This window comes from Drosophila miranda, chromosome XL (genome assembly GCF_003369915.1).
Source record: "Drosophila miranda strain MSH22 chromosome XL, D.miranda_PacBio2.1, whole genome shotgun sequence".
NCBI classification, from domain to species: Eukaryota; Metazoa; Arthropoda; class Insecta; order Diptera; family Drosophilidae; genus Drosophila; species Drosophila miranda.
In genome coordinates this window covers 13249360-13274502 of record NC_046673.1, presented here as the reverse complement: position 1 = coordinate 13274502, position 25143 = coordinate 13249360, and the positions used below count along the sequence as shown (strand labels likewise).

General features: G+C 45.6%; 2 protein-coding genes and 1 long non-coding RNA gene across 4 annotated transcripts; 1 reads left to right on the top strand and 2 right to left on the bottom strand.

Annotated features, from left to right (window-relative positions):
* The first annotated feature begins 370 nt into the window (after positions 1-370).
* On the top strand, positions 371-23122 carry LOC108159438 (relaxin receptor 2). Its single transcript, XM_017292720.2, has 18 exons — positions 371-800; positions 9347-9829; positions 10131-10242; positions 10558-10629; positions 12470-12547; positions 12789-12860; positions 14810-14881; positions 14973-15044; positions 15112-15255; positions 15329-15400; positions 16571-16714; positions 16788-16904; positions 20103-20338; positions 20403-20517; positions 22059-22203; positions 22274-22428; positions 22502-22575; positions 22628-23122. Exons 1-18 carry the CDS (start codon positions 686-688, stop codon positions 22915-22917), a joined length of 2568 nt encoding a protein of 855 aa, XP_017148209.1. The 5' UTR covers positions 371-685; the 3' UTR covers positions 22918-23122.
* Positions 17225-18190, bottom strand: LOC117186334. Of its 2 annotated transcripts, none has more exons than XR_004471445.1 (2): positions 18038-18190; positions 17225-17973 (listed from the first exon to the last, which is right to left on the bottom strand). It is a non-coding gene; the product is annotated as an uncharacterized LOC117186334 (long non-coding RNA). The 2 variants fall into 2 exon arrangements; XR_004471444.1 differs by having other exon boundaries at positions 17225-17969.
* On the bottom strand, positions 22993-24942 carry LOC108159458 (26S proteasome non-ATPase regulatory subunit 5). Its single transcript, XM_017292761.2, has 2 exons — positions 23710-24942; positions 22993-23640 (listed from the first exon to the last, which is right to left on the bottom strand). Exons 1-2 carry the CDS (start codon positions 24858-24860, stop codon positions 23271-23273), a joined length of 1521 nt encoding a protein of 506 aa, XP_017148250.1. The 5' UTR covers positions 24861-24942; the 3' UTR covers positions 22993-23270.
* Positions 24943-25143: the final 201 nt, after the last annotated feature.

The following is a 25143-nucleotide window of genomic DNA, read 5'->3' as shown; positions in this document are numbered from 1 at the left end:
TTTGGTGGCATCTCGCTGAGAGACGAGTGAGAGATCCGCAGGGGTTCGAACTATGGAACTTCCACATGAATTATCAAACACTCTCGTAACGGTAAGCAGAAAAACGTTCCATTCCTGAGCTTTTGCGGAGAGCTTTGCGGCGTGGGCTTTTCACCTTGAACTTGAACGGCAGTACCGGGTGGGAGGCGACGCTGATGAGCTTTTTGTCGATTCATTCATAGATTGGCCAGCCGTTTTGGTGAATGAGTGGGCTTGGGGTTAGGTGTGGGGCGGGACGAGGCGGGACGCAGCGGGGCCACCAGGGGAGTCAAATGCCGCATGCCACATGTTGCAAGCGTTCGGCTCCACATTCGATTCGCCTTCAGTTGTTTGTTATCGTTGGCAGCGAACGCACACCGCTCATCGCACACCGAGAGTCGAGTCCGACAGAGTCCGCCGATTGACGGAGTGGCGCCAAGACTATAGCGGATCTATAGAGGATCTATGAGATCCCAGCATAAATTCGCAACCGAAACCGATCTCGCGACGATCTCAATTCGAAGTGCATCGAAATAAAAGTCGAAAGTTTTTTGTGTTTTTTTTTTGTCAGTGTGGTGGGTCCCCGTTCCCCCCCCTTGTGGTTTCAGTGTTTGTGGCGATTGCAGTTTTAATCTAAATATAAAAACGAAATCTTAGGAAATTGTTTATGGCCCGATTCGGAAGGAAAATAGGCAACAATCCCGCGACGATGACGAGAACTCCCCAGAGAGATATTGTGACGGGAATGATGATAATGATGCCACTGTCAATCGGGATCATGCGTACGTCTTGGACCAATAAACAATTCCCATTTTTATTTTCAATTTCCCCGTGTTTTTTTCGGTTTTGATTTTTCTTGATAATCGTTTATTTATCACAATGCAATTGTTTATTCGTATGGGCCATAAGATATCTTGATATGGGATGGGAACGGGTGTATATTTTTTATCTACTTTATTTACAATGTTTCGAGAATAACAAGTGCGCCGCCCCAGACAGACCAAAGCTGGCCAAGATATTGGCCATATGTGGACAACTCAGTAGATCTCTTTGCGAGGGAAGATACAGATACTCGTTACTCGCTGAAATATTTCCTGAATAGAGTGTGATTGTATTATCTACTTAAGTTTGGAGTGGAATGATATCATTAAGATAATAATAGGATGAAAGAGTATACAATTTGAGATGAATAGAACGATGGTTCAAATTGGGAGTTCTTATGGGAGTATAATAAAGAGATTTATTAATAGACAATACATACATATGTGCTACGCATGAGGGAAACATTGGAGGAAGTTGGAATATATGCATTCCTATATAAAGAATGAAATCTGTGATCTCCATTGACATACAAATTTAAGACCAAAAACCAAAAAAAGAAACGAAACAAAGTACCGATTGATGAAAACTAGTTGGAAATTGTGTGAAATGTGGAAAATGGTTTACAATAATCAATTTCATAGTCCATCCAATATATTTCAATGGATATACATTTATTCCTATAATATTTTATACTGGAGATATGCATGGAACCCTCTTCAAAACAAGTACACAACCGAGTTTCAATTAAAAATTTTTGTTCCTTCAATTTGCATATTAATTTATGTTATTAAATGGAGCAAACGACCTCCTGGATTCCATGGATGCTATATAGGAAGAGATTTTCCCCAACTCCGTGTCTCTATCTCTCCCCTTCTCATCGCTCTCTACATAGTGGATATCTCTTTCCCTGTGGTTGTCTGTGTTACATTTTTGTAATAAAATGTCATTAAGAGTAAGTGCGTGGTGCCGTTTAGATTTATGAGCTTGAATGAATTCGCCAATGGCTGAGGAGCAAGGGTAAGGGTAAGCCCCTCTTTGCGGTTCGAGGTGGGCTATCATCGATGCTGGACTGCTGGATGGGTGGTTTTTGTTGTGGTTTGAATGGCTCTAGTGGTTCGAGTGGTGCGCCCTCTCTGCGGTTTCGGTGGTCAGCAGCGCGGCCTTGGAGCCATGTAGATGTGGTATGTGGGACTGGTACTGCCAAAAAAGTTCTGTTATTAGTGGTTGCCAGTTCGACAAGCTTAGGCAAATCCCCTGCCAGTGGCCATCAGTCGCCAATGGATACCTTTTATGGTTTGGGGAATGGGGATTACATTTGTCTCCATGCCTCCAAAAGTCCTCTTCTCCCTGGAAACGATTGCTTCAGTGGAAATATGGGGGAGATACAGGGAATGTGTCAATTATTCGATTGAGTTTCTCAAGTGGAATTTAATTTCGTGCAAGGAAATTCTATTTGTTGGAATTATAGGATACGCACACGGGGGGAAGAGCAATTATTATTCTATTTTTTTAAGTTATTTTTTTAGGGTAGTAAGAGGTGTTTTTGTTCCCCCAAAATGCTAATAAATGCTTAAAAATAAAACGATTTGCATACACCATAAATGTGTGTCTTAATGGAATATCTGAGTGATATTTCCAATTTGCCAATAATATATGTCCAAATTGAGGTTTTTTTTTGGGCTTAATCATTAAAGTATTATCTGTGCAGATCCTAAGAAAGATCTAATGAGATCTTATATGTATGAGAAAAAGTTTTGGATATTTTGATTTTTGAATAACTGGTTCCAATTTTATAAATTAATATAAACTAAATAAGTCATTTCAGTGTTTTCGTAAATCCAAAAATCTGCTAAATATCGGCCAAGCATTTTTAGGGTTTGCCAAAAAATGACAAAAAATCAGTGGAAACGTTTGGAATCGCGGCACACCTACTGCGACACTATAATAACCGATCATCCGCTTCAGTATACATATAAGAGCTAGCTATTTATTGCTCAGCTACTCTGTGTGAAAGAGAGGACAGAGACAGAGAGTGAGATTGAGGCAGGGGAGACAGCCACAGTAAAATTGTTCCTATATTCTCTCTGTAATGATCCGATAGCAACCATATTCTGCAAGATCTGATAGATGGAAGAATTCTTTTGAATTCTCTTTGAATTTTGATAACTAGGCGACGGAAAAACGGACGGACATGGCTAGATCAAGAGTATATATACTTTATATGATCGCAAGCGCTGGGATCCTTCTGGCTCTGATATATTACCGTACCCCTGATGGTATAAAAAAGCGTCAACAAAATCCAAGCTAAGGTCCAGTTTAACACGACGATTGGTCGCCGGCCACAAAACATGAAAACGTGAAAAAGCGTAATGACGCAAGAGACACCATCTAACGAAAAAAACCCATCATGATTCCCCAATTTTTTGTCTGCAAATACTAAAGCGGTCTCTAGTCCGAGACGCAAGCGTGAAAATCGTTGGTAATTGTGGCGGAAAAAATGCCAAAGAAAAACCGGAAAAAACAAATTGTAACTCAGACAAGGAGCGCCCTCAAAATTTGTGCGTTGCCCACCTCTGCCCATACAGACACACTATCAATGGAGGGGACGGAAGGGGATTGGGGGAAATGTGAAAGGAAACCGGGCAACCGATTTTCCACTTAAGAATATGTCGCCCGCGGCATAGTTCGAGGACTCGTATGAAATATGCACATACATATGTAAGTATGTGTTTGGGTTTGGGGAACACCCTCTTCAAGGGTCCTAAGAAATTGCCCATTCGATTCGGATGGAGTCCCCTAGCCATGTGCCCCCTTAAACGAGTATGGGCTGCTGGTAATTTGAATGCGGGACAATCATTACATTTAAGGGGGAAATGTTCTACAATTTCAGCAGCCCTGAGTAATCCACAGCATCCCCACCATACCATCATCCAGCACATCATTGTCCAGACCAACGCTAATCGATGCCCGCAAGGAGGCTCGGCTCTCGAATATCAGGTTGCAGGCTGCTCGGGGACAGAGTGAGCTTTTAAGTTGATCAAGTAATCCATATAATTTTATTTTATTTTCGAGGAAATGTGAAACTTCTCATAATTGAATTGTCCATGGAGACTGTCCGGCTGTCCGGCTGTCCGGCTGTCCGGCAATGGCAATCTCGTAAAGGTTATGCATCATTAGACCACTCCCACACCACAAGGCGGAAGTGATACGTATCGTATGGGAGGATAGATAGCTAGATAGATAGAGGTCCTTCTTCTAAATGGACATCTCAGCCATCAAAGACTGGAGTTGCAGGACCACTGAGTGATTGCCAAAACCAAGGAAACCCCAACGAACGAGCACAAGTGTGGGGCTGGGCAATTGCTCTGCCTATGATTGAAGGGCGCATAATGGGTATTGACTCCCCAGAGATCCAGACCTCAATCCACCATTCCTCCTCGCTAATGACGTGAGACAGGATTTCAACTTCAAAGAAACAAAAACAATACCAAAAACATCAAACATGAATTTGTGGTAGTGCTTCATTTATGTTTCACACATACGAAAAGTTGTGGCGAATCTTAAACAACCATTTAGGAAATAGGTATTATGCTTTGCAATACTTTTTGTCTAATGCTAGTCAATCAGTGGCTGATTGATTACATTAATCACAACGTTTCACCCGTTCATAAGGATGAAAAATTAGTCGCCGCCTTCGAGGAACCAGCTTCAAATTCAGCTCAAAGGAAATACTATTCCCTACGTTAATGGCTTTGTAAAAGTTTGCCCCGAACTTTAATCATGTATTTCGCTTTCATCTAAGACCCATCGAAAAAGTTTCCAATAAGGACACGACTCGTATTGAACCCCATGGGGAGCGCAGGAAGACAGACGATCCCATCCTCAGTGGCTTACTCGTACGTCAATGCCAGACCCGGCGGTACATCTAATTAACATTTGGCAGAGCATTTTCTATACCCAGTACGCATTGCAGAAGGCAAAAAGGAATGGAATGCCACAGGTTTAAAGATATGGAACTCCGTGAAGCTATTGGCAATCGATTCATTCAAAATTCTCGCCATTAGGCACTGAACATGTCTCCCCAAGTAGAGGGGTATCTCTAAGTCGGATATACCATTCTTGATGGGGTTTTTCACTCAAGTGAAAGCAGCTGGAAAAGGGACACATTCGGTTCTGGGGCTTTGGTTTGCAAGAATGTTGGGATAGAAGATAGAACATCGGTATTTACATACGAGCACATGTACGGTGCGGTATGACCCCTGACCCTGCTGCCAAGTGAAAAAATGAAAAATTACAGGCGTAATTTGTTGATTGAAACGCAAACGCAAAGAGCCAGGATACAGGCTAAGAGGAGCAACTAACTGAGATAAAAAAAGGAAGTCCCAAGCAAATAGAACCAATAAGGCAAATCGGCCTAGAAACCGCTTAATTTCGGCAGTGCCACTGCCACTTCCCCATGCCTGTGTGTCTGTCTGGTGTGTGAGTGTGTGTGTGTGTGTGTGTCTCGCATGACCTCTGACCCATGAGCAGCAGCTCCAATCCCGACATTAACCATTTTGCCATCACATTTATATTCATTTGTGTGTTCTTGCTGTATTGTTTTTGTGCTGTCAGCGGCAGTTCAAACAACCAAACTATTGACATGAACTCCACCACCACCACTTCCACTTCCATCCCCCCCCCAAAGATTACTGAGGGGGATCGATCCTAAGCCCCACTCGTTCATAGTAATTGAAGAGGTTGAAGAGAGTGAGATGTGGATGTGGATGATTAATACACATGTGGCAGCCGGTAGCCCCATTTCGATTTGCATTGCTGCCTTAATGGGTTAACAATTAACCCATTGGCATGTGCAGACGGGCCAGAGCAGGCCTCTTGAGTGGTTCAATGGATCAATCGGATTGGGATTAAGATCCGGGAACAGGAATCGTTGGGTGCTTCGGTGGGCCATTTGGCCGAATGCTCTCGTCAGAGATTTTCACTATATAAGAAGTACTTACGATATATATATAGGATCGATTGTATATATATAGAACTTTGCCAGAATGGGAACGGCTATTAGAATGCCGATGAGCACTTGGAGAGGCATCTCCACATCTCTCCCTAGAAATATTTGTGTTTATCATTTGCCTGCTTTATTTTTTGTTTTTGTGTTTTGTTTTTCTGTGCTGCCTGTTGATTGGGGCCGTGGCCCGCCCAGTCGGAATCTTGTTTATAACTTAGTTCTTCTTGGCCAAAAAAAGTTTTGTTCTGTGTCTGTTGCCCAATTCGAGGGTATAAAAATTCCATCTGCCCTCGCACTCGCACTGCCACCGAATGGGCGTAGACTCCGTCAGAGTTGAGTTCCAATCTAAACAGCTCCGTGAGTGAATAAAACTTTTGGAATTTCTCAGTTGTATTTAATACAGGAATCCACTTGATCCCCAGTCCATTCAAGAACTATTTAATATGATGGAAAGCTGTACGCTGGTCAAGTAAATCACAGTACCGACAGTTTTATTTGTTGAAGAGGATACGCGGGGGGCATCCCTAGAGACCACAAATGATTGGCATGTGAGTCAGCAGTCCTCCACATACCATTGCAGTGCCTCCTATGAAGCACCTACCATTCTTCAAAGCACCCAAAATTATATGGATACAAAGTATGTGAATGGAAACCAATGCCAAGATCGGTTCACTATATTATATAGCTGCCATAGCAACGATCGATCTACAGCCATATGTAGGCGTCTTTCTTTTCTGTTTGACAAATGATTGACTGATTCTTCTAATGGAAATCAAGTTTTTGAAATAGATTTCTTAAACGGGGGAATGAGGAATCAGTCGATTTAGCGCACTGCAATTTAAGGCTTCAGATCTTTTTGACAACAACTTTTTCTTGTGGAATCCTGGTGCATATCTTTCTATTCATATCATGAACGTCAACTCAATCTACTTTGAAAGTGCTTCCAGGAGGACACAAAAGCGAACAAAACAAGTCAAACATCAAAGTGCAGGCAGCCGTAAAGCATAAGCCACATCTATTTCTGTTCCGTCTTCCTATCAGGTTTTCGTTTCTTTTAATTACTGCCACGAAGAGGCCACACCACACCACACCACACCACACCACACCACTCTACTCCATTCCACCGCCTAGCCTGTCCACCTGTCCAGCGCCTTCTCTCCTTCCTCTGCCCTCTATGCTGTCCTGTCCAAGCGTAAAAACTTTCTCAAGAGTCTATTTCCGTGCGTTTGCCTTCGGTGGAGGCGGGTGTGCATGCCAAGAAAGGTGAGGGTCAGGCTGTATAAACAAATCCCAGTCGATGGTGGATGGGACCTGGGCCGGGGCCGGGGCCGGGGAATGGGTTGGAATGACGGAAGCTATGCGAGGAAGCAGTAGGCGGAGGAGGAGGAGGAGTGGCCAGGCAGCTATTGGAATTTATGAGCTACAAGAATACGAAAGTATCTTTTCTGTTAGAATCTCCGATGCACCTGCGACCCTGGAGCACAGCACCTGCTTCTGCTCTGCAACTGGAGGCCTCACTGCCTCCCCCCGAAGGCCCCCCGGGAGGGATGGTCTGAGATGGCTCATCAATCATGAGACGAGTCCAAGACGCACATATCAAACATTTCAATTTGCGGCAAATGTGTTGACAAAACGTTGATATGCCATCGCCATCGGCCATGGGATCGGATGGATGATGGGACGATGGGACGATGGTATGCGGGGATGCAGCTTGTGTATGGCTGCTGTGGCATGCTAACATCCTAACCCTTTGGCGCTGTGGACTGTGGGCGACGGGCACATTAGCAACACGTGTCAAATGCTCAATATCGTTGTCGGTTGTCCTTGTCATTGCCCTGGGCCCGCGACTGCCTGATGCCTCGCTTAATTACACTTTTATGGAGTCATCCTTCCATCCGCAGTCTCGTATCTCCATCTCCATCTCCATCTACATCTTTGTCTCATTAGCAGTCGCAGTCGCAGTCGGGCCCTTCTCCATTCTGCATTTTCCATTCGTAATTGCAATCCGTTGTCCTCGTATCCATCTCCTCCTCCGATTGAGTTATGACCTGTAATGCAATCGCCCCTCCCCAGGGACTCCTTGCTCCCCAGACGGTCGGGTCTCCTTCACAGAATATTGTTCATCTGGATAAGACATGACATATGTCCGGAAATTGTATTTTTTTTCATTATCATTATCATTCTCACATCACATATCATCTCTTGTAATTATAGGACATTCAATGCTTTTGAATCCCATTCAATGCCTGAAGAATGTTTCAATATTAGACAAGATATTTGGTCGCTGATGGAATCGCTGATATAATTCTCATACTTTATTTTCAGGGAACTGATTTCTAAAGCCATTTCTGAAATAGTTCCTTTGGGTATTTAATCTTTAATCTTTTACTCGTCGACATTGCCATCGATTTCGTTTTTTCGGGCTGAACTTAATTTGATTTTCATTTGTTTACCTGATCCGGTCCCTTACGTATTATAATTATTATTTTTGCCTTGGCGCTGTTGTGGGATTCACATTTGCTGTCGTGGCATCGTGTCCGTCAGAAAATCAGCCAGTCATGCTGATGGCGATGATGCCTTATCGATGGCCACTGGAATGGGGAATGGGCCGCGAAAAGTGTCCAGGCGGGCGGCCGCCATCCATCCGGGGATATTTCACGCACCATTGCATCGCCATTGAGCCCCAAATGTACTGTGCATAATTTTTATTGCAAACAATTTTATTACGCATTTTACATATTACATTTTACATATTTGCAATTTGCAATCTACAATATTCAACTTCAGATATCGAATGTTCCACGCCCCTATAGCCCATATCCATATCGTAACCTTGCTCTCTGCCTCCAATCGATTCCGATTCCGATTCCTTGTGGGCACTGGCTGTGGCTCTTCGTTGAAATTGCGACGCATTAAGTGCAATCGTTAAAAATGATAAATGCACTGCCATCGTTGGGGGCATGGAGAATGGGGCTAGGGGGTATGGGGCACTGTGCCGTTGGGCATTGGATAGGCGCGTGTTGCGGGTTTTATCACGTGAACCATCAACGAACATCGGAACTGTTTGGATCTCTCTCTCTCACCATTCTTTTCTGTTCTGTTTTATTCTGGTGTGTTCTGATCAGAGCAAAGCTAATCGGATGCTAATTAACCCATTTAATCGGTTAAACAAATATTTCGGCCTCGTTAGCTAAAGAAATTTATGAAACTCATATATAGCGTGTGGCTTAGAAACAGATGTTTGCCCGGAATCATTAATATTATTTCTTTGAATTGGGTTAGCAGATTTCACTTCCAACATGAATGAAAAGCTAGAGAAAAGTCTCTCTAAGGGAGGATGGCTTCGCAAATACGGTCGAATCGGTCGGGTAATCCTCTGCTCTGCATGGGTGTATCTTATAGGGAAATGTGATGAGAGATCATCGATCATTGCGGCAGGCTGGGCTCAAGGCTGTACCGATTGATTAACGCTTAACTTATCGCCTCTTTTCTCTTTCATAGGCCGTCTCTCCATCGTTATTGTGCTCTTCCTGCTGCTCCATGTTCCAGCAGCAATCGTGGCAGCCGAAGTGGGAGCCGAACTAAGAGCCGATGCAGCTGTCGATGCAACAAAAGCATCGCTCACCGTTATCCAAAGCGCGACAGAAGACAGAACACGAACGGGAGTCGGAACGGGGGGGGGAAGGAAGACCGATTCATCTGCCGGGAGGGGGTCGGCAGTGATCTCGCCGCTGGGCTCTGGCGACGTCGCGGGAGCCGAAATACTCGCACCAGACGCCGGCGACCACTGCCCCGCTGGCTACTTCCACTGCAACGCGACCGCGCAGTGCGTGCCGCAGCGCGCCAACTGCGACGGCAGAGTCGACTGCGATGACGGATCCGACGAGTGGGACTGCATGAACGAGGTGGATGCGCGTTACTGGGATCATCTTTACCGAAAGCAGCCTTTCGGCCGGCACGACGACATACCGATTGGCGAGTGCTGTGAGTACCCTACCACTATTTGGGCTATTTGGGGTAGGCGTGGTCAAATGAACTTAAAATTTTGTTCAAATATTTAGAGTTCTATATTTATAAAAATAAACCACTTATTTGGGAATTCCGCCCAGTGTGCACTGTACCAGTGACGCGGCCGCGGGTCAAAGCCATCACGGCGTGCAAATGAGTGGCGCCATGTAAATTCGATATTTGTCCGGCGATTTCCTAATGGCAATGGCAATGACATTGACTCATCATCTCACTTAACTGTACGATGTCTGGTCTTTTTCTGTCTCCATATTTTCAGTGTGGCGCAACGAGAACTTCAGCTGTCCTTGTCGCGGTGACGAGATACTCTGCCGCTTCCAGATGCTGACGTCCCTGCCCATGCACTTGCCGCAACACGATCTGGCAGCACTGTGAGTACAGTTGTGTTAAGCTATCTGTTATCTGCTGTCTGTGTCTCGGAGAAGATTAAAGTAACACAAAAGTATCAAAAAGTATAAAAAGGTATTTTTTATAAAGGAGCAGGCAGTAGGACGCAGAATATAATATTATTATAATACATATTTCCATTTCATGACGTTTTTTGCACTGTCAATTATATTTACAATTTTATTTTAAATTGCATTTTGTGGCATTGCATGAATGACGCAAATCTAGTACCCGACCGAATTATATTATATTAATATGCATATACTAATTTTTGTATTCAAATATATTTTCATTGGCAGGGATCTAACAGGAAACAATTTCGAAATCATTCACGAGACGTTCTTCAGTTTGCTGCCAAATCTGGAGAGTTTGTAAGTCCTTTCTTAGAATAATCCAAAACCAGTTTAACAAAGAATAAACCATCTTCAATATTTCATTACAACGAAATTCCCATAAAATAGTAGAAGAGTTGAGTCGATCTGTCCAGGCTGCACTGCCTTATGTGGTTCTTAATTAAAACTGAAATAAAAGCTGCTGCTGCATTCGCTTTGGTAGGATGGGGGTGTGGGATGTTCAAATTTGCAAGCAAACCCTGAAGCAGTAGCATAGCAGTACCCGTCTCGACCGCAACAAATATTAGCGCCATGCTGTGTCCTTAATGGTCCCTTTAAGCAGTCGTCGGTTGGCATTGTCGCTGGTGTCGTAGTCGCAGGACGAGTATCAGTGGTAGCCATCACATGCTGGCTTACATACAAATTACGCACCAGCCAGACAAGCACAGAGATAAGCATAGCCACGGACCAGGGACCAGGGACCAGGGACCAGCAAACAGATGCAGGAGAAGGCATGTGGACTCGTGTTGCAGTTTATGTGTCACTGGGCCAAAGAACACTCCGGCTCGGCTTAAATTGGACATTCTAGCCACATGTTGGACCATCTCATTCACCGGCTTTTCTTTCCCATTGGCGCTGGGGATGGCCACGATAAACAGCCATCTTTTAAGCTCACTCACCGATTCGGAATTACTCCACAAAAATATAGTCGAGTATGTTATGTTAAATTGCTACTTAGGACACCGCACTGTTCTTCCTGGATAAATTACAATTTAACACAGATTTTGGCATGACTTTAAAGCTTAAACCCCAGGGAATAGCTGCCCTTGAAAGCAGACTCCAACAAGAGCATCTAACGCTTCCTTTTCTGTGCCAAAAAATCCTCAAAACTCGTCATATTACCCTTTTTGCAAAATATCACTTTAAAATATTCTTGTTAATTGGCAACGAAACATTTGGGAAGTTTTGGGATTTTAGTTTCTCTCTTTCTGCTCAGCTCCCTTTTCTAGCTTATGGCGACTAAAGGCACTCCTCTTCCTGGGACATTCAATTCCATAACAACCTTCCCATAAATCCATCCTCCTGTAAGGGCGATTCCGGCTCGAGATTTCGTGACGTGTGAGAATTCGCAGATATATTTATGGCGCCCCCTAATTGACGGCAACCGATGGAAAGCCCGTTGATAGGAGCCTGCAGCCAGGACTTGTCTCTGGCATACATTAAATTGTTTGCAGGCGAGTCCAAGTCCTGGATCAGATCTGTCTATCTGTGTGGGTGCAACGCCCGAAGAAAAATTGTCAGAAAAACACAATCAAATTGCATTGTCTCCAGGAATATGTGGGAGTTCCATGGAAAGTATTTTTGTGGAGTAATTAAAAGTAATTTTAGACACAGAGTAAGCTTTGTAGCTTTTACTATTCACTTGGATGTGAGTCCATAACTTCTTAAATTCTTGGGCATAAAACTGTTTCAAGTTGGAAACCATTGAAGGGATTTCTCGAATAATTAAAAGTAAGCCAAAACAGCATTAAGTGCTGCCCAATCAAGGCTACTTTGAATGGAATTGAATTTCAAATTGATTTGAACGCAGTTCTTGCCCCAAAAACACGCGCCTAATAAAGACGGAATGTGTCTGCGGTCTAACCTCTGGATTATCTCTTGTTAGCCCCCTGTATTTGCACATACAAATGAGCCTCAAGTTTTTGGCCAAAACAATGTCACGCGAAAAACAAAGAGCATTATTTTCCACATCTCATCCGGACCGGGGGCGGACAAAAGTTGTGTCTAGAACTTTTAAGCCGCCGCCCGCATTGTGCGAACTTTGCCTGTGAATTTCATATTTATTACGTTTTATTCAGTCGAGTGTTTTCTCTTTCAGAGTCCTGAAGTTCTGCTCAATCCGTGAGATTGCCTCGCATGCACTTGATCGCCTGGCCGCCATCCCACTGAGGACCCTGTGAGTACTTCCCTCAACAGGAACCGAATCCAGAGCCAGGCTCCGAACACAACTCCTCCCTACAATAACTCATAATTAAGTCTTATTATTTATGTGCACTTAACATTGGTATTATTTTTTTTTGTGTTTTGCTACTTACTTCGATTGGCCATGGCCTCGCTTCGGTTTACTTTTTAATAATAATTTTTTCTCTCTGGTTTCTGGTTTTCCGCTTTTTTAACGCACTTTTCACACTTTCCAGCTATATGGACGATAATAAATTGTCGCATCTGCCGGAACACTTCTTCGCCGAGGGCAATCAATTAAGGATTCTGTAAGTATCCCAGTATCAGTGTCCGTTTTTCATTAAATCTGGTTGTGCGGTTTCCCCACATTTCCGCACGCATTAATAACCATTGTTTCTTTATGATCGAATTCATGTCTCTTTTGCGGTGAATATATGGTGCATTTTGTATAATAATGAACGAATTACACGATGCTGCTGTGATGGAAAATCTCAAGCAAATTACTCATAGTATTACATATTGAAGAGTTTTCGGAAAGAAGAACAGACCCTTCTCTTTGCTGCATTCAGAAACGGTTCCAGCTTATAGCCTTTCTGAGCCTTATAACTACGAGCCCTACTGTACCCCCCTGTATCGATATTAGCCATGGCTTGGTGCCTTAGTTATTTATGCTTGTCGCTGGCTTTGTTTGCGGCTTGCAGAGCTCCAATTGAAATGCGAATTTATTGTTATAAAATTTAAAAAAAAATATATATATATATTTGAAATGATGGCCGATTTATGCGCCAGTGAACAAATGCTAATTGAACGTAAATCAAATTAGATTAAGGCTCAGCCGCATGCTGATTAAATTTTAAATTTACCCACAATTTCATAATCTAAATATTTTCAAAAACACACACAACTGTACCCGCCAGAAGCCAATGCAATGTCCATTTTTAGGGGTCAAAGCAAACAAACGACTTCTGTCAGGGCCCATTAGTTTTTGGGCAGCCCGAGGTGGTATCGTAAATGACAAAAATCCAGTAATTGCCAATAAACGTAGGTTCGCCCGATTATATCATCTCCGAATATGGAATGTGCAGACCTTCGACACACAGCACACACAGCCAGCCGATGCTAATCACAATCATTGCTGTCAGCCTCTGTGGGCCATAAACTTGGCCCATTGTTTGGGCCAGTGGATCGGCGGACCGGGGATCAGGGGCCAGGGACCCGAACAGGGGTTGGGGGCATTTAATTTCAACCCTCCTCTGGCCCCCCCCCTTTCGACAGACAATGTGGCACGGTACGGCATTCCGGCCGCTCTTTGTTGTGGCGCTTTCGTTGTCCTTTTCCTGTTCTGTGGGCATAAAAATATTAGCACAGACGGTAAAAAGTTTTCAACTTGTTTTGTGCATTGAGTCGAGCGGGCCAAAAGGGGCCACGCCCTCGCTACCCTTTTGGCCAGTTCCGAAATCAACGGCAACAGCAGTTGGCTACAAGACAAGCGGCACAAGCCCCAAATAGATCCAAGTCGAGACGGAAATTCACTCAAGATCAAATGCTAATAATTCGATTCATCGCAGATTCTTAGCCGTATTTATCAGGGTTCTATAGCCCATATGTATCCACATATCACGCTTATTTTCAGCACATTTCAAACCCATATTCTTGATTATGTTTCAGGCTTTCAAATAGTAATATTGGAGCCAGATTCCTTTAAAACTAACATAACTGGAGGTCACATTAAAAGCACATCCCTTGCCCAACATTTGCCGACTCAAAATCGATGATCAATCATCAACCCCTTGACATACCCTAACAAAATAGTGTAGACAAAATTGCGCCGACACACAAAAACACATAAACAACTCAGTTACACTTTTGCGGCGGATGGGCAGCAGGGACTCCGACTCAGACTCAGATTCAGACTGGGACTCCCGATTCCACCGGATGAGTCCGGAGTCACAGCTGCACTTGGCATTGGACTGCTGCAAAACTTTCCGCTTTTGGCCAGTTGACAGTCCCGGAGAGATGTGGGAGGGAGCGGGAGTCAAGTGTGGGGTGCCTTTGTCCTGTATGGAACTTGCGTTTAATGGCTAATTAAAATCTAGATATATGCTCCGAGTTTTCGCTCTGTTCTAGTCGCGCTGCAGCTCCATTGTTGGCTGCAATCGGAGCGGCTTTTGTTGCCAAGTTTCCCCTGCATTAAAATGCGATTTTGTATCTTTTCTCTTTTCCATTACAAAACGTTCCGTAAACCACTCCGGTGCAGTATTTTGGCACGCAACCGCCTGCACAGCCTCAATCGGAGCGATTTCCAGCACTTGCCTCATCTGCAGGAGCTGTAAGTATTTGATAAACGATGAAAAGAAAGACCACAGTGAAGGCTCTTCAGAGGTGTACCCATGCATACCCATGTTATCCCGTTCTTTCAGGGATCTGCGGGGCAATCGCATCGAACACTTCAAGGCCGAGGTCTTTGCCCAGCTCCACAGTCTGGAAGTGCTGTAAGTATTCCTTCGTGTGAGTATTTCCGGTAACCATTCAAATTCTATGGCTTTTATCGCCCAAAAGATATCTGAACGAGAACCGCGTCCAGCTGCTGTCACCGGATATGTTCCCCAGGACCCTGCTCAATTTGCACACCTTATCGCTGGCCCAGAATCAAATCGCGGAGATAGCCACCAACACATTTCCATTTCCCCGCCTGCGACACTTGTAAGTCCCCAACCATCCCCCAGTCTATGCTGAGGACAAACACATAAACATATCAATCTGTTGCCGATTGCAGATTTCTGGCTGGCAACAGATTGTCCCACATACGGGACGAAACCTTCTGCAATCTCAGCTATCTCCAAGGATTGTAAGTGGCAAACAGAAAAACATGGAAACAGATTACCAACCGAAATGATATATCCATCGACCAAAAAATGCTGTGTAAAGGGAAGATAGTTTTTACCGTGGAAATGTTTCCGGGTGCTTTTCAGTCTTACACGAAGATATTTAATGATGTGTAATGGGAAGAATGGGTGCAACCAGGAAGATTTGGGGCAACATTGAAAGGAAGATTGTAAGAATGTCCGAATCAGTGAATCTCTGTATTGTTCTTGGTGTTAGAATAAATTCAACATCATTTACTAGGCTGTGGTGGAAATTCGGACTATTCCGAATGCAGGGCCAGAATTACCCTTGTGTCCGTTCATAAATACAGGGTATTCAGACAAGCTAGCAAACAAGTGTCACACCCGTGAACTCGGATGGATTTTCATTTCTGCCCCTTCGTGCCACTCGCCTTGACCTCGGGACACCGAATGATGTGGGTCCTTGGGGTGAGGTTCGGGGCAAGTGTCATTTGGATTTATTGCCGTTTAAGTTTCGCTTCGGGCCGAGGAATTTAATTTATCAATAATGTTTTTTTGTCTGCTCTGGGTGCGGGGCCTGAGGACCCAACCCCAGGCGTAGCGTGAGGAATGCAAAAGCCAAAAGCTGACAGCTTTTCATTTGCTCAACCTATCCGATGCTGCTTCCTTTCGCATTCCACGGGTTGACGCTGGCCTGTGGCTCAAGCGAATTTTATTTGATGCATATTGAGGAGTCGCCGAGCCTGGACCGAGCTGGGTCGAGGCTGTGGCTGAGGCTGAGGCTGGCAATGATTTGCATGCAAATGCAAAAAACAAAATAATATAAAAGGATAGGGGGAAAAAAAATCAGAAGAAAGCGGCAGGAAAAATCGCAAAAATGAAGGCGAACGTGTAAGGAGATGGAATGGACAAATATACCGAATAGGAAACGTGCCTCGGCATCAGTGCCTCAACTTTAATGATGAAACTTTGAGCCTGAAAGCAGTGCCCCAACCTAAGCTCCCAGCTACCAGCTACCAGCTACCAGCGAATCCCAAATGCAAATAAGCAGAAGGCGAACAAAAAACACACGCAAGCACATTACCTTGGCTTTTATGCCCGCGCGCGCCAGAGTGTTAACCAATATCCAGAGCCACCAAAGCACCAGGCCATAACTCTCCTCCGTTTTGCAGGCACTTGAACGAGAACCGCATCGAGGGGTTCGACCTGCGGGCCTTTGCGTGCCTCGAAAGTCTCAGCTCTCTGCTCCTAACGGGCAATCGTTTTCAGACCCTCGATCCGCGAGTCCTTCAGAACCTGAGCAGCCTGGACTACATGTGAGTTGAAAGCCCGATTGAAATGGTTATGACCCTCTCTCTACTTTTATTCATCCCTGTCTGTCCCTGTCAGTTATTTCTCGTGGTTCCATTTGTGTCGCGCCGCCCTGCACGTGAGGGTCTGCGATCCGCATGGCGATGGCATCAGCAGCACCTGGCATCTGCTGGATAATCAGATACTTCGCGGCAGGTGAGTACATCCCAACATTTAATCAAACTTAAAGGAAAACCCTCAAAAGCTCGCAAAAGGAAGCCATCGCAGCTTAAGGAAAACACTTTGGCATTCCGGCCAAATATCTTGAAGTGCTGCTTGGGTGTCAGCTCCACTCGAAGTCGCTGAAAATCTGTTGACTGTTGAAAATCATTAGACCGCAATTAAATCATTACCATCATTGCACACTCGAGTGTCTGGCCACAAACCGCACTCCGGAAAAGTTGCCAGCTGCAATTAGGGAAGGAGTGCCATGCCTATGATTGCAATCGCAATACTACTTCTAATTAAAACTGGGATTGGATTTCTGTTTCTGCTGCAGATATATTTGGCCCAAAAGTTGCTGCCTATTTGTTCTCCCTATCGACGCCTCACTCGTTATACATCGCGCGACGAATGCGGTGTGACAGGATCATCCAACGCAAATGATTCGGCTGTATCTCGATTCGGGTCGTTGCAGTCGGTCCGCTGATCCTAGCCGCTCCCGCACTGCTTTCGGCATGGCCCGACATCAGACCACTAGGTCGAATTAACAGCAAGGGGTGTATCATCTCGGCAGGACCCTCCTCCTGTGTTGCGATCACCCAGCTGTTCACGACCACCTGTGTCGGCCAGCTTGGCGTCTTCGGGCTTTTGCCTAATGGTAAATTTAGAGAACAAAGTTGCTATTTCTGGAAGCACACAGAATTTTGACTAGTCAGTTTGGGCCCTGACATTGCCACAAATCAAAGCTTGCTGTTTGGCATACCTCAGTGTTTTTTTTAAAATTGTGAATTAAGCTTTTTTTGTTGAATGGAAGTTCCTTTGCTCCCAATTGTCGGAGGCTTCTTTCGAGTCCATCGAGGTAACAAATGAGAATTCCTTTGTGTCGATCGGGGTCACCAAAGGGACCCCGTCGTTTGCTTCCGTCGATGACACGAACTCTCTTTTTTGGTCCTCGGGATGGTTCGTCCTTTGGGATCATCCGTTGCAGCTTTCTAGAGTTTTCGTCGAGGTCTCTAGTGCCAGAGTTCTTTCGTGTTTTGTTTCCTTTGGGATCGGCAGCTATCTTTGGCATTCGTGAGGGTCACCAAAGGGAGCTTCTTATGAGAGTTGGAAATGATTGTCCTTACCTACTATTACTCCGATTACGAGTCATCTAAATGTATTCCTTCGGCTTATAACGATACAATTTTGGCTACCAATTCGTTGGCATAATCGCTCTAGGTCCTTAAATTCAGGCATACCAATCCTTTCCCACACCACTACAACCTGCTGTCTAAACATTGAGTTTGCCTTCCTTTTTGATATTTTACGGGTAGCTACTTGGCAAGGCAAATAGGTAGACCCAACAGCAGTCGAGCAACTGGGAGCAGAAGTCCTGCAGTGGTACTAGAAACTGGCAACTGGAAGCTGGCAACCGGCAACCGGCAACCGGCAGTCACTTGTCATCAACTGGTCTGAGTGATTATCTGGCTGCCTGCCACGGCGTCGTCTTCGTCTTGGTCGGAAAATGAAAATTACGTTTCCAGCAGCAGGTTCTCTTCGTGTTGCCCTTGTCCCTTTGGTTCTCTGGTTGCCGTGTTGGTGGTTTGTTTGCTTGATTTTTACACATTTTGCACACTCTGCATGCCGTCTTGAGCTCCATCTCCATCTCCATTTAGACTCCATCCCCATGCCCCCAAGTGCTGCACATCCAAATACTCCAACACCAAAAGCAAACAACATCATGTACAGACAGGCACATACGAAGACAGGCAGGCAAACAGACAGACAGACGGTCGGAGACGTAGAAGGATCCAGGGATCCAAGGACACACTGCTGACAAGAATTTACTTTGTGCTGAGTACATTATTTCATTATTCCATGTTGATGTTTTCATAAAAATTAAATACTTAGGGCTTTCAAGTCGTTGGAGCGGATCCCTTTCCCTTGTTATAGTCGCTTGACTGCCGGCTCCCGCCTCCCGGCTAGTGGCTGTGCTTTTATTAGTCACCTGCAAACGCTATCTCTATTTAGCAGCTGCCCTCTATCCTGGGCACCGCCATCCACCAGCCTGGGGCCAATCTGGGTTCTGCAAGAAAAGTGCCTGCAGTGCTCAAATAAAAACTTGCTAACAATTTGCAAGTTTAACGGATTGTGCACGGATCAACACCATAGGCGGTTACACTTTCCGAACTCCAACAATGCTAGGGTATATACCTGAATTAATCATATTCGTATTCATATTCCCTCCTAGCAGAGTTAAGACCAGCGATTAAGTTGAATGTGGTGACCCCGATCAATAATAGAGGCTTTCGCGATTAGCAATCATCAACGCAAGGCTATTATTATTACTCCCTTGGATTATTTATTTTGGCAACGCTAATTGAAATTCCTTATAGATTCCATGTAGCCACGTTTTATAAGACTCCATTTATTCCACTAAGTTTCCCCTAAGCCGACCAGAAGACAGAAAACTTCCTGTTCCAGATTGAAAGATTAGTTTCCTTATAAGTGGTGACCCCGATCGCAGACAATGTCAACCCTAATTCTTGTTCAATGCTGGCTTATTAGAAATACTCTTTAGTTTATTCCATATGCTGACACCGGGTAAATCAGAAGCATTCTCTGATTTATTTAACTTGGAGTGCGTGCTTTTTGTGCACGTTTGGTGATTGTCAATCATCATTCACCTACTTGGAGCTGTGACAAATGAATGGGAAGCGGAACAGCACTTGCCACTGGCATAAATTACAGAGGACAGAGCTACAAGGCACTCTTCCTCCTGCCTCCTCTGCATGCAAGTAGTGTACCCGTAAGCATTAGGGCAGTATCTATAATTGTCAGGGTCAGCAATTGCTGTTGCTGTTTCTCTGAATGCTGTGGCGACTGCTTTGTGCCCCAGTCTCGTCTCCATTCAAGCATCCTTGCCACACCTCCCGGCCTAGTGGCACAACTGCAATAATGAGACGCCCAGGCAATTGGCAATTGTACGGGTCACGAGTCAGAGAAACACAGAAACACAGCAACGTAACGCGCAACGCACATCGCACACAAAGCCAGAGGACAAACGGGGACCGGCGGAGTCTTACGTTTTCCTTTAATTGCCCCAATTTATGGACATCGGCATTGGTACTCCTGTGTGTGGATAGAGGGACAATTGTCCAACCAAAGGTTACACTCTACCCCCACTTTGTCTTTTGGTCTCTACCGTAGTGTTTGGGTTATGGCCTCCATTGCTGTGGTGGGCAACCTGCTCGTCCTTCTGGGCAGATACTTCTACAAGTCACGCAGCAATGTTGAGCACTCGCTATATCTCCGACATCTGGCAGCCAGCGACTTCCTCATGGGCATCTATCTGACGCTGATTGCCTGTGCGGACATCACCTTTCGCGGGGAGTACATCATGCACGAGGAGGCCTGGCGGCACAGCGGCATCTGTGCGTTTGCAGGTAGGTTACCCACCATTCCACTCTTCCTTTTTGTCTAATTTTACCCATTCCCATCTATATTTAGGTTTCCTGAGCACCTTCAGCTGCCAATCGTCGACCCTGCTGCTCACGCTGGTCACTTGGGACCGCCTGATGTCCGTCACGCGGCCCCTGAAGCCACGGGATACGGAAAAGATTCGGTAAGATTGAAACTCATTTGCATTAAAATTACTCGATCGAGCTAATGAATGGAAAATGTACTCATACGAGTACAAGTACAAGAGTACAGGGAGGCACAAGTATATTAAATGTGCCTCGACAAAATTGAAGCCCCGTGGCTCCAGAAAATCTATATCTTAAACCACAGTACTCTTACGTATATTTAAAAAGTTGGATGAAAGGTTGCCGTGATCAAATTGATTCCTTACTAATTTTATAGTCGCTGAGATTCATGTGCTTATTTATTATGATCGACAGACATGCATGTTTCGAGTCAAAGATTGTTGCCGCTCAAGCATACATATCTATACTTTATGGAGTCCTTCTGTGGTATTACAGTATCTTTATTTTTATGGTGGGTAAACGCTTTATTCTTCAATTGAAAGGTGATCCCCAAAGGTATGAAGCTATGACAAAATTGAAGGAAAATCCTAAAGGTACATTTGTGAATATCAATGTTTCGTTTCTTCGATTGTCTAGCAAATCCGTCAATCGAGTGGGAAGAGCTCAGTCAAGAACAGTACGTGTACTGTCGAATAGATTTTGTAAACGAAAAAGTTCCCGATAAACGAACAAATATTTTATTTCCATATTTTAGATAGTTTTCCCAAAAATTTTGTGTATTATCTTTTTGTGAGAGCGCGATTCGGTCAGTATGTTTGAGTGCACACGGTGCCGTACACGAAAGGTAGCCCTCGGCTCTGAGCCGGAATTCGAGCTTGTTGGACCGAAAATTGGTCCAGACGGTCGCCATCTTAAGGGAGTGTCGGACATTTGCCACGTCTGTAAATGCCTCACCTTCTTCGTCAAACTGGGTGCCGAGGATCGATCCGTAAGCGAACGGGATTCATTGCGAATCTACTGTTCCCTAAAGTGCATCTTACTCCCCCAGCGTCGGGTATCCGTGTTTGAATTCCATGGCATTGTGCCGCCGCCACTGCCACCCCGGTCGCTTTCTCAGCGTAAGCAAAGATTGGAGGAGTCTGGGCAGCGAAATCTATACACCCCGAGGACCCGCAGTAAGCCCATGGCCTTTGGGACGGTTTCTCACCTTGCCAACTATTTCAAGATGTCGCAGCAAGTCTCTTGTGGCTTGTTTTCAACCAAAACTACCGGGTCGAAGAGCTCCGACATAGTCTCCACCAAAAAGACCAGTGAGGGTTTCTCCCAAAGCAGCCCCAACATGGACAAAGGGAAGGATGGGAAGGGCAAGGGGCAGCTAATGAAGAATTTGGAGAAGATTCGACGTCGTTTCGAGGGCTTGGAAGTACTGGATAGCCCCAAAAAGACTGAAGAGCCGCCACAGTAAACAGACGAATTGAGACGAATTGTCCAAAGATGCCGACACGGAGCAGAAGTCCCTTGAAAACACTGAATATTTCCCATAAAGTAAATTTGTAAGAAATACTCACTACGAGTATGTAGATTTATTAAATTTTTGGAATGCTTAATGCTTAATTGTGGGGGATACCTTCTGGATCCTTGGTAGTGCCCTGTGTATCAATGTGATTGGTCTTTTCAGAATCGTCCTGCGACTGCTGCTGCTGTGGGGCGTAAGCTTTGGCCTGGCGGCGGCTCCGTTGCTGCCCAACGCCTACTTCGGCAGCTACTTCTATGGCAACAACGGTGTGTGCCTCTCGTTGCACATTCACGATCCCTATGCCAAGGTGAGCTAGAGAACGGGGCGGGAACGGATAATGGATAGTGGAAGTTGAATAATTGGGCATTCCTTATTAGGGCTGGGAGTACTCGGCGCTGCTGTTCATCTGCGTCAACACAATGTCGCTGGTCTTCATACTGTTCTCCTACGTGCGAATGTTGCAGGCAATACGAGACTCGGGCGGCGGCATGCGGAGCACACACAGCGGACGCGAGAATGTGGTGGCCACGCGGTGAGTCCACCTTTGTGTGGTCAAAGGCATCGCATCGCATCGCTTGATCACATCCTCTCTCTTGTATTTTTAGGTTTGCCATCATTGTGACCACCGATTGCGCCTGCTGGTTGCCCATCATCGTGGTGAAGGTGGCTGCACTTTCAGGTGAGTTCTTCCTCACATAAATCCCATGGGAGTGACACCATTTCGCTTACAGGTTGTGTCATCTCACCGGATCTCTATGCGTGGCTGGCGGTGCTGGTGCTGCCCGTTAACTCGGCCCTCAACCCCGTGCTGTACACACTGACGACGGCGGCCTTTAAGCAGCAATTGCGCCGTTATTGCCACACTTTGCCCAGCTGCTCGCTGGTGAACAATGAGACTCGCTCCCAGACCCAGACCGGCTACGAGTCCGGCCTGAGCGTGAGTCTGGCTCACCTGGGCGGCACTGGCGGCGGTGGGTCTGGTCGCAAGCGGCTGTCGCATCGTCAAATGAGCTATCTTTAAGGTGTGGCATGACTGTCATGCAGATCGACAGACTGGCACACAGACAGGAGGCCGCGAGAGCAAAGTTTCATGTGATAGTGATCTAATAGTAAAATTTAATTGTAAATCTATAAATACATACATATTCAAAAGTTAGTTGAATCCATTTGCTTTGCATTCGATTTGTAATCAAAAAGAATCTATCTATCTACTAAGCCAAAAAAAACCAAACATGTCCGATCCGATCCGATGCGGTTCCTAGTGAAAGTATAACTACAAAATTTGGACTTTGATGTATTCTGTGTCTCTTTTTCTATTTGGAGCTGTTGATATTGCTGCCCGCGTCGGTGCTTGTAGGTGGTGGTCCTCGTCTTCTAAACGTTGCCCTGCGACTCGGTGGCAATGTTCACTTGCGTAGGCACATAATAGGGTCCCTCATTCACGTAGGCAGTGAAGCGCACTGTCTCCGTGGCCGTGAAGTCCGAGCTGCCCGCCAGCAGTCCCAATATCTCCCATTTTAGGTACTTGACATCCTTGTGGAGATGACGCTGACGCGATAGCAGGTGCTCTACGGCCCCTCCAGTGCTACGCAGGGCCTCGATGCCCCAGCGGTATGTGCAGAGGGTCTTGAGCAGGGTTAGAGCACCGATCTGGAGATCGTCGAAGGGTGTGTTGTATAAGTCCATGAGGTAGTTCACCTGAGGACCCCCGGCAAAGCTCTGGTACCACTGGTAAAGGAGCGTGCTAAAAAAAATGGGGTCGAACCGTCAGAACATGTGCTAATGGAGGATATGGGGGCAGGCTAGGACTCACGTGATATCTGAGTTAGGGCGCACCGTTGTCCCCAGTATAATATTCAGCGACTCGAGCAGACGTACTTTAACTTTCGGCGATAGCTTTTGGACGTAGACACCAAGAGACTTCAGCGCCAGCAGCATGGCCGGCTGGAAGTTCATAGAAATCAGAACCTTCCCCTGCGGTGTGCTCGACAAATTTGCCAGCGTTTCCATTGCTATGGGCACGATACTCTCGTCTTCATTTTTCAGCTGATCGAAGAGACACTCCACCATGACGGGGTAGTCGTTGATGATCTTTTGCGGCTGGATGGCGCCAATTTTGCCAAAGAACTTCATGATATTCGGAATGAGCAGCATGTTGAGCGGCTCCTGCTCGACTCTCTGCACTCGGGAGCTGATCACATCGAATAAACGACGCCGCTCCATGTAGGTGAGCCCGTGGTTTTGGTCCGCCAGCGGCACAAGGATCTCCATGACACTGGCCTGCAGCAGCACATCGGTGTTGTCCAGCTCAGTGAGGGCAGCATCTAGGATGAATTCCACGCTCTTGAGCGAGCTCGCATTGCGCTTGGCCAGCACTACGCCCAGCTCGTAGGCGCGGCATCGGATGCATTCATTCTGTTGCAGCAGGTGCACCAGCCTCGACTGTATCTCGGCATCGTCGAGTCGTAGTGTAAGGACAATCGCTAGAATGCTGATGGCTGCACTGCTGCAGTCCGACTCGGGCTGAAGCAGCTCGTTCAGCACATAGACGATCAGCTCGTTGCTGGGAAGCGGACGCACAGCGCACTCCTTGGTCTGGCGGCGCAGCTCTCGCAGCAGGTTGTTGAGTACAATCGAACGAACGGCGGAATTGGAGTGGATCAGCCCGCGTTTAAGCAGTCCCGGCAGCTTCACGTCCTCGGTATCCATTTGGAGTGGATCCAGGCTGAGGCCCAGTAGCTCTATAGCCGCATCGACAACTGGCTGGTCCAACTTCTTCTGCTCATCCTCGCCGGCAAGCGTCGCGCACTCGTACAACTCCGGGCAGGTCAACAGCAGCTCGATCGTTTCGCGCGACAGAGTTGGCGCCTTGCTGATTGCCGTCTTCATTTTGGTTATCGCCCCAAGGCGCTGGTCCTTGGACTTCAGTGCCTTTAAGTTAGCCACCAGCCAGGTCGTCTCCATTACTTGCGTTTATGTATATAAGTTTCTTTCAAAATGCAGGAAAATAAGCAGCCTATCGATGTTGAATGAGTTGATAAAATTTAAAGTGTTGGCTAGTGACGTTTCGTTCATCGATAGTTTTTTGCGATGTCACGGCGATGTATTATCAAATTAAACCTAATCATTCGAAATAAAATATAATTTAATTGCTAATAAAAATTAAATAAATTAAGCTATAACCGAATCGTTTAAGTATACTTGTCAATTAAATCCTGACTGTGACTCGTTACTTAAAAATACTTTT

Bases quoted from the DNA above. Each gene is read 5' to 3' on its own strand.
- LOC108159438 (XM_017292720.2), top strand. From the start codon at position 686: ATGGCCCGATTCGGAAGGAAAATAGGCAACAATCCCGCGACGATGACG. The intron at 20,339-20,402 runs GTAGGTTACCCA...ATCTATATTTAG, and splicing joins CGGCATCTGTGCGTTTGCAG to GTTTCCTGAGCACCTTCAGC. The intron at 22,576-22,627 runs GTGAGTTCTTCC...TTTCGCTTACAG, and splicing joins GAAGGTGGCTGCACTTTCAG to GTTGTGTCATCTCACCGGAT.
- LOC108159458 (XM_017292761.2), bottom strand. From the start codon at position 24,860: ATGGAGACGACCTGGCTGGTGGCTAACTTAAAGGCACTGAAGTCCAAG. The intron at 23,641-23,709 runs GTGAGTCCTAGC...CATTTTTTTTAG, and splicing joins CGCCCTAACTCAGATATCAC to CACGCTCCTTTACCAGTGGT.